This window comes from Parus major, chromosome 1 (genome assembly GCF_001522545.3).
Source record: "Parus major isolate Abel chromosome 1, Parus_major1.1, whole genome shotgun sequence".
In the NCBI taxonomy this organism is placed as follows: Eukaryota; Metazoa; Chordata; class Aves; order Passeriformes; family Paridae; genus Parus; species Parus major.
This window is the reverse complement of record NC_031768.1, coordinates 30,397,962-30,412,124: the sequence shown is the minus strand read 5'-3', so window position 1 is coordinate 30,412,124 and position 14,163 is coordinate 30,397,962. Positions and strand designations below refer to the sequence as shown.

Here is a 14,163-nt window from a genome sequence, read left to right as displayed (position 1 = left end):
GATCATAATGCATTTGGTTCTATGCTAGCAGTTGCCTATAACTTGATACACAACTGACATAAACGCTGTTGTATGCACAATTATGAAGATCAATCACATGTCAAGGAGATAAGCTCTATACCAACATATAAGACAAAGCAACCCCTTCTCATATTGCTGTGTTTTCCCTCTAAATTTCTTATCCAGAGTCCTATTTCCAAGACATCAGGCCTTCTGAAATTAATTTTTAGTGGTTTGTATTGCACGTAATAGATACCACAGAACTCTTAAGGAGCACTGAGGAAAAAGAGAGGAGATGACCACATAAGATACAAAATTGACTTTTTTCCTGCAGAGGACAGTACATAGTGAAAACGGCTTGATGATTTCTTTCATATGGAAAATTTGTATTTTTTCATCAGCTGAAATGAATTATAATTTACATCTATCACTTCTGTCTAAGACATTCTTGGAAAAACAGAAAAGTGTAAGTTCATGAAAAAAGGAAAACCATTAATGAAAAAATTGTCATCTTGTTTTTTTAGATAATACAGTTACCAGTGTATGAGCTTGTAAAAGACACCAGAATTTTAACTAATGATTACTCTTTCTGCCTCTTAATAAAGGATGACAAAGTCTTAAGAGGTGACTACAAAAGTGCGAGAGGCTCTCTCTTCATAAGAAGCCACATGGAGAGCACAAGAGGCAACAGATACAAGCTGCACCAGGAAGTTTCATCTTGATGTAAGAAAAATATTTTTTAGAGTGAGAACAATCAATGACTGGAACGCAGAGATCTGGCAGAGTCCTCATCTCTGGAGATTTTCATGTTGCAATTGGACAGGGTGCCAGATAACCTCAACCAGACTTCCCTACCCATGAAAGGTTGGACTAGATACTCTTTTGAGGTCAGTTCCCATCTGGGCTGTTCTATGATAATAAGACTACCAAATAGAAAACCTCATACAAATATAAACTCTTGATCTGAAAAAAGAAGAAGACTCTACAAAAGACATACTCTAAATCACCACAACTCTAATCACTGAGAAGACAGGATTTGATACGTCTTAACTCTGACCCCTATACAACAACCTCCTGCTTAAACTAAAATACCTAATGGCTGATAATCTGAAGAACTGCCTTCATAAGAGTGAGCTTTTCTGAAACCTTGAAACACATTTCATTTTTATTCAGGATACTGGAAGGTGAGGAAGAAAGACCTCTAGTCTGAAAGTAAAGCCAGTCAAAATCAGAATCATGGTTATGTTACGTTAAACTAAGCATGGTTACATGCCTAGATTAAAATTAGAAATCAAATAAAACTACTTAGCTCAAGGTGCTATAAACATCATGTATCAACTGCTCAGAAGTTGTCTTCCTAGAGCCTGCAAAACTAGAGAAACTAGGCTGTAATGCCCACTTAAAACATCTGATAGTGATTTACCATTTCCTTAGCAGATGCAATTTTTGACTCAGTCAACTTAAGCCAGACCACTTAAATTCTAAACACACAGGTTAGGAACATGATACTTCAGTGATTACTAGATGCCTCTGGCTCAAGTCATCAGGGTCACAGATTATTCTCTTAATGCTGATATGAAAACCTGGGAGACTAGTTTCTCCCTTTATAGTTCCAAGACCTGAGTGATGAACCAAAGTTTCTGGACTGTAGAGTCTCCCTGCTAAAGACTTGTCCTACAGTGTAAATTTTTCCTTGAAAATGAAGGTAACCTCTTACAGCTGCCTTGCTGAAACCTAAGGAATGAAATGAGCATGAGAAATGTCTTGCACAAGGTATTTTAAAACAGAGGAAAAGTGAAGCAAGATTTAAAACATGCTCACTGATCCATGAAATAAGAAATATAAGGATGGTATGATGCTCCCTCTATAGGAATCATGATGAAGGCATGAGTAAGGGAAACACTTAGTAAAGAACCCGTGATGGTGGGAAGTAGATGAAGTGTGTGTGGGTAGAAATCAAGTCAGGGGACTTCAAACAGCCATCACAAACAAGCCAATTTCAGAAAAGAGTTAATCTTTCTTGTAGTTCTTTCTTACAGTACCTAACTTGTTTCAGAACAGTTTTCTCTGCACAAATTCAGAGACTCAGCAAACCACCAGATTATTGGTTATTTCTAGACCCTGAAGGACAAGGTCTAAAGTGACCCTCTGCCCAGACAAAAGCTTTTTAAATAAAATTCAAATGTTCATATTCTGAACCTGTGAACATAATGAAATCTTCTGCAATTAAAAAAAAAGAACCTCAACTAACTCTGAAACTCCACAAAGGCCCGTAAAGCTATAAACATACTCCTAGGAACGCATTCCTGTTTCTCAGTGCAAGAGAAATAACTTTTCAAGCAAAAAGGTAAAGTTAAAAGCTCCAGTGGTCAAAATTAGCATAATTTGGCTCTCTATCTCCTTCTAGATCACATATAAAAGGCAAAATCTTATCATTCTGCAAAACAGGGTTAGCTAAAATTCAAATTTCTATTGGATGATATTGAAGCTAAAAGACAGAGTTTTGATGCTTTGTACATCACTAGTGGCTCAGAAATAGTCAACACAGCCAAAGATATGTAACATCCCTTTGCACCCTGCTTCACAGGCCTAGAATTATACTTCCCAATCCACAATTGCTTAATCTTGTTACTAAAGACTGTTAATCAAAGCCCACAGATCAGGTAATGGAATGAAATGTTAAGTCTACATTCTATAAATTCTATAAACATGCCTGTGTGCATACAAGAATTACAGAATAAGGAACATAGATCTGAATGTTGATGCTAGTGTCTGTTTTAGTCTCATCTGTAGTACACATTAAAGAAAGTTACTTCTTTAAAATATTTTAAATTTGGGGTGGTGTGATTGTAAGACGGTGGCATTTCTTCATCCTGGACAGTTGGAATAATATAGAAAAGGGACCAACCCAGACCAAAACCACAGGTATTATGGGGAAAAATGGTTGGGAGCACAGAATACAGATCTCAATGACTCTGTAAGAAGTGAACATGGATCGTCATGAGCTTTTTAATTCCAGTGCAGTCTTAGTCCCTGCTTCTGTCATATGTTTCAGCAGTCTCTTTGCCAAGCATATATACAGTGCAGAGGTATTTTTGCTACCTCTTCAAGTAGCCAACTTGAATCTGGCAGAATATAAACATTATGGCTCTTCCCTACAAGAAAGCATATGAACTATTTCCAAAGACAAAATGAGGCTGCACTGTGACTCAACAAATAACCCTGCCAAAGTTGCGTCTAAATACATAACACAAGTAATGTTCTATCCAGATAATCCAATTTTAGGTAACTGAATATAACACACTGTAACAGTAGTCTGCACTTCTGACCAGAGTAGACATGCTGTCATTGTCCTCTAATGCAAAAGAACTTGATTTATTTAACATATTGACATGCCACAAGCCTATACAGAAGGCGTAACTCCAGCGGAAATATGGGTGTCTTGGGCCACTGCTAATGAGTATCAGAATCTTCTCCTTGAACTGTAGATTGAATCCATCCCAGCTCAGCAGGGCTTAGAAGCTTTTTCCAACAAGAGGGTATTTTGTGGCTTGTTTGAGTTTCATGCCTCTACATTCCAGCTCCCACATCAAACTCACCACTCTGCCTGGCACTAGTCTTCAAGCTCTCTGAGCAAAGAACTATCTTATGTGTTTATACATTTCTAAGTGCAAAGAGAGTCCTATTACTCTTGGCTGAGTCTTCTGGAAAAGAACTGCTGCTACAGGGTAGCAAACTGTTTTCTACCACATACTGAAAAGTCCAGAATCCAGAAGAAAGAATTTACACAAAAAAAGGCAAAAGCTTTTTTAAAGATACTGTATGCTTAAACACTTGTGATTTCAGACAATTCAGGGTTAGCACTACTATTCCATATTAAAACTACTAATTAGTATATTGCAAAGCAACTGAATTTTATTCTAGGTGGTAAATAAAGTCTCAGGGTGAAGTTTCACAAGATGTTTGAGTTAACTTGTTGGCTGATTGCTAACAAAAGGGATGGTTCTGCTCTTCAGCCTCTGCTGGCCTAACAGGCTTTATTCCCTTTTCCCAACCTCTAGTACTTCCAAGTACAACAACACTTCCAAGCTCACATGACCCCTATGTTCACACAGGTGCTATGTATAAATCAGCTCACTAAATCAACAGAAAACGGACAAAATTTTATGGCTTAGCTTTCCACAAGTTTAGCAAAACAAAGTGACTTACAAAAGCATCAGATAAAGCCAAAGCAGACAGGCAAAAAAAGAGGAATGGATGGGATTTAAAAATTATTTTAGAAATTTCTAGAAACCAACTTTTGGGTCATGACTAGAACTAATGGCAGTGTAAATGCAGATACAGAGTTCCAATGACCTGGCTACTCTTCCCTAAGTAGTGCTGCTTATGTTTTTTCCCCCACAATAAGCCAGAGGGATAGGCTACCTTACCTTTTCCATAGGGTAAGGGCTTTAAAAAAAAAGTTACAATCAAACATCCACATCTTTTGCCACCTGTCCCCATAGGATAAGCACTCCTGACTACAGGCACCTGATGTTACAGGGTAAACCATCAAGTTCTGTTTTGCAGTTCAATCTTTGATGATATTTTAAATCAAGAGAAATTAAACTAGATGAAGGATGCTTGAAACAATAGCAATCCCCAAAAACACCCAACACCACCTTCATGTCTTGTGAATAAAGATAAGAGTGTAAATTAGGAAAGAACAAACTTAAAAATTTTGGGCAATTTAAATGTTAGAAAAAAGTAGTATGAGAAATTTAGAAATACCGTTTGTGTAAAATATGAGCATCCATGTCATTTGCTAGAAAGGCAAAATACCATACAACTCACATAAAACATGGAAAACCCCTCAGGTCCTTCAGAATCAACTCCTCATAAGCAGGTAACTATTCTAAAACTATTTTCTGTGCATGCTTTCATTTGAGCTTGACAGCAAAGAAATGATACTCTGAGAACTTCTAGTTCAATCAGTTCCCCAGAAAGAGAACTCTTTACTAAAGTAATCCAGTTTCCAAAGTGACTATTTTTGCTACTCAAAATGGTCCTTATTTCGGATCAGTTTAGTTTATAATCATTTACACACAAGTAACAACAAAGAAATACAGATTTCTTTTGCTGGCTAAACGTCACAATAACACAAAAAGCAGTTGTACAGCAGATAACTGTTTATACCAGAGCTGTACAAGACAAAAGGTTTTTTATGTTTTCACAACTAATTTGAGAGTCTGGAACAGACAATTGTTTTAATTGTCATGACTTGAGGATGCATGAGCATGAGGTCCAGGAACCAAGATCACTGTACAATCCACACCAGCTTTGAACAATCTGTTTTCAATATATCATTTTTGCTTTTATACATGGCATCTGAGATGGTTAATTCTTCAAAAAATAGGAAGACAGATTTAACTTGAAACCAACTGTCAATTCCCCTCTAGGAATAACACTCAGTGCAATCCATTTAGCGCTTGTCACACATAGTGGTTTAACTTGGTTTTTTCTTCCACTTACAGAAAACTGGCCTTCAGTTTCAACATTTCTGTGTTTTTTGGTAAAGTCATGACCTCCCCAGCTCATTCAGAGTTCTTCAGTGATAAGTAGCTTTTCTTCATAACTGTTCATTGCTATATGTAACCACGTAGCTCAATTCACTTTTTAGTTCAATCATCACTTCTTTCACACAAGGGTTCTTAGTGCCACAATGCAATGACAACTTTCAGCAAACTTCATCAACTAGCTTCACCATTTCTTTTCTGCGCTTAAAATTCTTCTGGGGCTTCAACCCCAAGAGTACTTGGCACATTCATAATCTTTATGCCAGCTTCTAAGTGCCTAGAATCCAGAATAAAAATCACTAAGTAAAATCAGAATAAGAAGCATAGTTTGTGAAATCAGGATTCTAAATAGTAACATAGTGAAGGGATTGTAAATCACCAAAAGGAAATGCTCTCTTGGACTTGAGTATCCAAAACAATAAACAAGGTGAGTTTATGAGATGCATAGTCTTCCTTCAATCCCCTCTGATTAGCTATCTATAGTGTTTGAGAAGTGAGAATTATGTATCTTTTTTCTTTGAAAATAAGGACTGGAATGTTAGTTTTCTACCTAATAAATCAACCTAACTTGTTTAGAAGGTTTTTGGTTTGTGCACTCAGTATGACAATCAAGTCCCACAACTCCTGTCTTCCCCAAGCAGCCTATGCTAAGGCATAGGTCAATTAGTCAGTAGGTAGCTTAAGTAAACTCATGATCCCCACTCCCAAATAATGAGAACAGTTACTGCTGCTAAATGATTTAGGACTTTGCAAGACTTTCCAGGCACAACTGAAACATCCGTGTAAAGCTAAAGAAAAATTTAACAAGGTAGAAAAAGTGGGTAAGTGGAGGTATAATTATTCAAAAATAACTGTAAAATTTTTATGAGGTGATCAAAGCCAGGAATCTGTGGATGCTCTGAATTTATTAGCATCAAATTCAGAGGAATTGTGCTTGTGAAAACCTTACATACACACACTACTTTCAGCTTCCCCAGGCGATGGGTAAAATCGTTCAGAAGAGCCTATATCTTTTGAGTGAATTTAGGTATTTGACTATACACATGTGCATGGATATCTGTATGTATGTGCACACACAACAAACTGATCTTTGCTGCTGACCAATGTGAGTGCTCACTAGTCAGACTGACCACTTTGGCAGTAGTGAATGGCACAGAAACAAACCCCCGCACTGGGCCAGTGCTATAACCAGTGTAATGAGAGGGTACATGTGGTTTCACAGAATTCACAGAATGACTAGGTTGGAAGAGACCTTCAAGATCATTGAGTCCAACCCATGCCCTAACACCTCAACTAGATCATGGCACCATGTCCATAATCATAAGTGCCATGTCCAGTCTTTTTTTGAGCAGGGATGGTGACTCCACCCCCTCCCTGGGCAGATCATTCCAGTACTTCATCACTCTTTCCATGAAAAACTTTTTCCTAATATCCAACCTATATCTCCCTTGATGCAGCTTGAGACTGTGTCCTCTGGTTCTGTCAGCTGCTACCTGGTGAAAGAGGCCAACCCCACCTGACTACAATCACCTCTCAGGGTGTTGTACAGAGCGATAAGGTCACCCCTGAGTCTCCTTTTCTCCAGGCTAAACAACCCCAGCTCCCTCAGTCCTTCCTCACAGGGTTTGTGTTCCCAGCCCCTCACCAGCCTCACTGCCCTCCTCTGGACACACTCCAGTGTCTCAACGTCCTTCCCAAACTGAGGGGCCCAGAACTGGACACAGCACTCCAGGTGTGGCCTCACCAGTCCCGAGTACAGGGGAAGAATGACCTCCCTGCTCCTGCTGGCCACACCATTCCTGATCCAGGCCAGGATGCCATTGATCTTCTTGGCCACCAGGGCACAGGGCTGGCTCATGTCCAGCCAGCTGTCACCAGCACCCCCAGGTGCATTTCTGCCTGGGCACTGTCCAGCCACACCATCCCCAGCCTATGACACTGCACGGGGTTATTGTGGCCAGAGGACCCAGCATTTGGACTTGTTGAACTTCATCCCATTGGACTCTGCCCATCCATCCAACTGTTCCAGGTCGCTCTGCAGAGCCCTCCTCCCTTCCAACAGATCGACACACGCTCCCAGCTTAGTGTCATCTGCAAATTTACTAATGAAGGACTCAATACCCTCACCCACACCATCAATAAAGATATTGAATAGAGCTGGCCCCAGCACAGACCCCTGAGGGACATGACCGTTGACTCACCCCCAGCTGGATGCAGCACCACTCACCACCACTCCCTGGACCCGGCCATCCAGCCAGATCTTAATCCAGCACAAAGTGTTCCTGTCCGAGCCATGGACTGCAGCTTTTCCAGGAGGATGCTGTGGGAGACAGTGTCAAATGCCTTGCTGAAGTCCAAACAGACAACATCCACAGCCTTTCCTGCATCCAAGGATGCTTTAACAAGGCCAAGCACAAGGTGCTGCACCTGAGTGGGCACAACCCCCAGAATCAATACAGGCTGTGGAAGGAGCAGATCGAGACCAGCCCTGCAGGACTTGGGGATGTTGGTGGGTGGAGAGGCTGGACATGACCCAGCAATGCACACTCACAACCTAGAAAGACAATCATACCCTGGGCTGCACCAAAAGCAGTGTGGCCAGCAGGGTAAGGGAGGGGATTCTGTCCCTCTACTCGGCACTGGTGAGACTCCACCAGGACTGCTGCATCACCTCTGGGGTCACCAGCACAGGAAGGACACAGGCCTGTTGGAACAAGTCCAGATGAGAGGTACCAAGGTGATCAGAAGGATGGAGCACCTCTGCTATGATGAGAGGCTGAGAGAATTTGCATTATTCAGCCTGGAGAAGAGAAGGCTTCAGGGTGACCTCATTGTGGCCTTCCAGTATGTAAAGGGAGAATACAAGAAAAAGGGAGAGAGACTATTTACAAGAGCACGTAGGGACAGAACAAGAGGGAACGGCTCCAAACTGAGAGGAGGTTTAGATCAGACATTATGAAGAAATTCCCTCCTGTGAGGGTTGTCAGACACTGGAAGAAGTTTCCCACAGAAGCTGTGGATCCCTGGAAGTCTTCAAGACCACGCTGGATGGAGCTCTAAGCAACCTGGCCTAGTGGAAGGTGTCCCTGCCCATGACAGGGAAGCTGGAACTCGAAGGTGAACTTTAAGGTTCTTTGCAACCCTGACTATTCCATGATGATTCTATGATGACTTTGGATTTTTTTTAGGAGACATGGCCAAGGCAGTTGTACTTTATGGTCAACCCAATATTATCACTGAGAAAGTGTTGATCCTGCCAGGCTTTTCAGGGAAAATGAGAGAGAAGGTGTCCACTCTGCAAACTCTAGATTATGTCAGATACTAAGGAGGACTCTTTACTCACATATGGACAGCAAAACTCTAAGAACTCAACAACTTTACCAGCAAAAGCATCGATAACTACAAACTCAGTACTGAAACAGGTAGATTTTCTGTTCATAGCAGCTTTTGAATGACATTACTTAATTTGAACTGACATTGCATAGTCAAGTTCCCAAATGTTTTTCTGACATTGCCTTTGAAACTCTCAAAACTGCAAAATCTTTTTTGAAGTAAAATCTTCACAACATAAGGCTTCTATGCTTAGCCTTGAAGTTTCAAGTTTCTACTCAAGTTTTTTACACCTTTCTTTAGTCCATGGATATTACTTTATTTCATCAACTCAGACCAACAAGACTAGAAAGAATCAGATGAAACTAGCAAGTGGAGAGATCAAAAAAAAGGAAATATTTTTTCATCTATAGCCTATTTTATTTGAAGATTAGCTGACACTGGATACCAAGGATGCTAAAAGTCCACATCCATTGAATAGATAAATGGAATAAAAACATATTCAATTTTTTAAGGTAACAAACTACAGAAGTTCAGAACACAAAAGAAAAGTATTTTGGTGTGTTTGTTTATTATTAACAAAACAAACTTCTGATCTGACAAAACATATTATCAAGTTTCCTCCTAGGTTCAGAAAGGAAGATCACAGTGTTTCTGTATTTTTCAGAAAAAATACAGTTCTAAGATCTTGGGACAAAACAAAAATGCTCCAATTTTTCAAGATCCTTTAATCTAAACTCAAATCTGAATTATATTCTTGGCCTGTTCTGGTTCTATGTCTATGCTGACATAAAACCAGCAATGTTACACTGGTGCTTAGTGGAGACAATCAATACAAAATGGCTACAGAGCAAAAATGGCCTATCCCAAGCAAATGTTACAATTGTAAAACTTGGACTAAAAATCAATATAGAAGTTACAGGAAGGGGGAACACTTAAAACTTCAAATCAGAGAGAAATTATAGTAAAAAGTCATTACAACCTTACCTCTCCCCTACTACTGGTTTATTAAGAGGATTATTGGAACTACTTACCAAATAACGCAATTACAGCATGAAAATCAAGGAATTGTGATCAAAAAGGCAGTATCAGAGTCAAGTGCTCTAATACTTCCTGAAAACAACAAGCAGATTCAGAAATCAGGAACAGTATCCTTTCAATATAGATCATTATTTTAGTTCTTTACTTAAACTGGGAGTTGCATTCAATTTCATAGAATGGCAAAATACACTCACACTACTTGGGAAACTGTACTAATCATTTACCTTACATGCCATGGGGTCAAGGGCTTTCCTGCTTCTAAGAATTAATAGCAATTCCATTACTTCCTTTACAAAGCAACAGCTCCCAGGTTTCCAAAATTACCTAACTGGAGTACAACCACTTTGTTTGTTTGTTTGTTCAAGATGCTAACTCATCATGTCCTGAACAAACACCTGATCTGGGTCAGCTCAAAGAGGTGAAGTCATGAACATGGTGGACAGAACTTTGTTTTACTTTGGATATTCACTGACAACTGACAAAACATATTATCAACAGTCCCCAGGATTCTGCCAAAAGACACCACATGTCTCACCCTGCCAGAAGACTGCCAGTCTCTATGTTTATATGGAAAAACCTTAGAGCAGTTCTTCACCCTACTCTGTGCATCTTCTACATCGCTTTCTTGCTTTAGCATTCAAACCAATCCAAATTTTGCAATGCAAATTTGCAAAAATGACTCTGCAAGCTACCTGAGCAGTGCCTTCTCCTAAGATAAACCACCTTTCTCTTTTCCAGGGTTATTTACTTTCATCAATCAAGACACTGAAGATTTGTGCATTAATTGAGGAAAACCAAATAAGGAGGTTACAACCAAGAACTCCATTACAGTGGGACTTGAGTAAAGTACTTATAGATATCTGGGAATGGAAAGCAAAACCAACAGAAGAGTTAACCACAGCATGACTAAGCTTTACTTTTGCAAGTAACTGGATTTCAAGTCACCAGCTTGAGCACTACCAAATAGGTAGAATACCAACTGGGAAACCTGAAACTTTCAGATAGGAAAGGAGTTGCTTTATCCAAAAGCTAACACTGAAATTCAGGGACCACAGTGTACCTACGCATTTAAAGCAAGGAATATAGAATATGCAATCCTTGCTATGGGTATACCAAACTAAAAGTATCTCCTAGGGGAATTTCATGGTCATGGATTCCTCAGTTACAATAGCAGCAGTCCTTAAGTTGATTTTGAAATAAAAGCCATGGGAATGGAAGTTATCATTACAGCCCAGAATTCAGGGCTGTTCTGCACACTCACCTCTCTTCTGCTGAACACTGAGAAAGAAGCCTTTCCTAATTCTGACTTCTATCTTATGAGCACCAGACATTCCATGTGAAATACAGAGTGAGGGATCACAGACACAGCAGGCCCTCTTCCCTGAAAACATTTTGTGTGTCCAGTTAAAATGCTGTCTGGTTTCCACAACAGAGGAAAAAGCTGCTCTCAGGACAGAGCACTACAAATACCTATCTGTTAGACAAAGACACTCCCACAAGCATACTGTATGACACGTGTCTAAGAATTCCTCATTACTTTTTGCATCTACTTCAGATTTGCTCTTTTACTTCCAACTTTTTTTTTGTAACTCCATGGCCACTCTCATTTCTATCTGTTTCTAATTTTTTCCTCATATTGCTATGCTTAGGTAAACACATGGCACAATCACCAAATTAATCTGCATTGTATTCTTCAAGAAGGGTTTTAACATTTGGATATTTGGCTCCCTTTTTATATATACACTACGCAAACCTCCTAAGAGCTGACAGAGATCTCAGTGATAATAATACACCCCTTTAATTAAAAGAGAAAAATGTTGAATTAAAAAAAACCACATTCTCTATGAAATAAACAATAGCTAACAAATTAAATGGGGAAAGCACATGGCAGGGTCAGGAAGGTTATTTTTCTCTTGCTTGTCCTGGATTATTAAAAAATGGCTGTATAATGATATTAATTTTTTTCTACCTACTCAAACCCAAATTTAATTCTTACTAATGAATAAGATTTTTTTAAAAAAATTATAAATCTCTCTAGTAAATGAAAGGGATAGTAGAAAGATTTAAAATTTTCCATAAAAATTTTCAAGTCATGTGGGTCGAAGGATCAGAAAACAACTAATGAAAATTGGCACTCTCTTACAACACACTATCACTGCACCAGAACAGACTGTACCAGAGTGTACACACTACTCAGAAAGATGGACTGGTTGTAGGTTTGAAGGTCCCATTACTGAATAATGTACTGAAAAAACCCACATTTTTTTCAGTACATTATTTAGTAATTCAGTACATTATTTCTGTGTTCTACTGTACACAGAAAAAAATGTACAACCAATTTACAATGAGCCTTGAAATATAGTAATGAATTTTTCCTATTAGCACTTTGCTTTTAAAACCACCTTTCTTCAAGTAGTTAAACATCAGTGAGTCACAAAGTAGGTGTCTGCACTGTGCCTCTACTAACATTGTCCTACCAGTGACCTCCAGCGTGACAGCTTGGGATTATTTACTAACAGGGATTTGGTACATTATCCAGCAGAAGAAATGGACTGAATGAAAGACCAATATGGTAGGAATGGGTAATAACTACATGCTTGAGGCAAGATTGCAAGGAATTTGTCAGATTTGGATTTCTGTCTGATCTTGGATTTCATTTGTGTTAAATGTCATAAACCTTAGTAAGACAGGACTATTCCAGAAACAAATTTTAGCTGTTACTTCTTGCAACTAATGGTTATTAGGTAACTATTCTAACCAATTTTATTTGAGCAACAATTGCATCTAAATGAACAAAGAATTCAGATCATAAAACTACTGGTTTTGCTTCTTTGGACTATGGTGTCAAATCTTGAGTTAGGATCTGAATTTTAGATCAAGATGCATAACAGACATCAACTCATTTTTTCATTAAGACAATTATTAACACAAGCAGAGTATTCACAGCTCTGTCATTTTGAAGACTGCAATGTTAATTTTATAGTATCAGAAATAATGGAATATTACAGCATACAACACACAGAGTTTCTACCAAAAAACCTAATGTGTTGGTGATACTATGCTCCTCTTCCTTCTTAAGGTTAACATGCCATAACAGTGCATTTCCTATCACGGGCTTTTAGCTCAGTATCACAGGTCAAGTCAATGATAACTGTATAACAAAAAGCATCAAAATCAGACGGGGAAGGGGTCAAGATGTGAACACATCTATCCCTGTAGTGTTTGTAAGCACGGGCTTACTCATCAAGAACAGGTCGTCCCTCTTCCCTTCATCACACCGGTTATACCCAGCACTATTGCTCAGCAAATACAACTTGTGACAAACACTACGGGAAACCGCAGACAAGATACACGCTGTTACAGCGCGGGGAGCGTTCCAGAGGGCACGGTGGCGCCAGGGCTCGGGCTTCCCCTCTCCTCCCCCTCCAGCCCATTTCCCTGCAGTGACCCTTCAGCGCTGGCAGAAAGCCGTGGCACAGCCTCGCTCGCCCCGGCTCTGCCTGGGGGACCCGTGTTGTGTCTACAGCGCAGGCCCACGTGACAGGCACAGACAGACAGACAGACGCACAGGTGCGGGGAGGGGCGGCTGACCCGGACACGCGCACACCTGGCGCGCACCCGCGGCGCCTGGCGGGCGCGCACGGGGCTCTGTCCCCGTGTCCCCCTCCGCCCTCCCGCGCGCGGGCAGCCGAGGCCCCCACGCGCCGGTTACATAACGCCGCGCGCCGGTCCCCTTTCCCTTCCCTTCCCCCCGTTCCCGCGCCGGGAAGAGAACGGGAAAGGCCCAGGCCGCGGGCCCAGGGAGGGGCTGTGAGGCAGGGCAGCGGCTGCGGGCCCCGCGTCTGCCTCCCGCTCCCCCTCCCTTCCTCCCGGCCTTCCTTCTCGCTGTCCCCGAGCCACCCCCCGCACGTCCCTCCCGCCATGGGGGCCGCTGCGCCGTGGGGGTGAAAGCGCCCGCTCCGCCACCGCTCACCTTCCGCCGCGTCCCACACACACATTCCCGGGGGCGCCGCCGCTGCCTCCTGCCCTGCCGGGCCGTGTGTGCGCGCGTGTGTGTGCGTGTTGTGTGTGTGTGTAGTGGGGGGCTTCACATCGCGGCTCCCCCTCCGGCACGGACGGACGGACGGACGCACGCAACCACCGTCTCCTGCCCGCCTTCTTCTTCTTCTTCCTCCTCCTTCTCCTCCTCCTCCTCCCCAGCGCCGGCCGCTCTCTCTCTCTCTCTCCTCCTCCCCGC

The 14,163-nt window shown here is 41.2% G+C and overlaps 1 protein-coding gene across 5 annotated transcripts in view; it reads right to left on the bottom strand.

The window, feature by feature from the left end:
* REV1 (REV1 DNA directed polymerase) overlaps window positions 1-14,150 on the bottom strand; it is a 57,676-nt gene extending 43,526 nt beyond the window's left edge. The window contains exons 1-2 of one of the 5 annotated variants that reach the window (XM_019005784.2): window positions 13,900-14,150; window positions 9,920-9,998 (exon numbers count right to left, since the gene is read on the bottom strand). Coding sequence is in view for 2 of the 5 variants with exons in the window: in XM_033513390.1 (XP_033369281.1) it covers window positions 5,512-5,561 (50 nt within the window). In the remaining 3 variants the exon portion in view is untranslated. Of the gene's footprint in view, window positions 1-5,511; window positions 5,833-9,919; window positions 9,999-13,899 lie in introns of those variants that run through there. The other 4 variants (XM_015631654.3, XM_015631673.2, XM_033513390.1 and 1 more) reach the window with 4 other exon arrangements.
* Window positions 14,151-14,163: the final 13 nt, after the last annotated feature.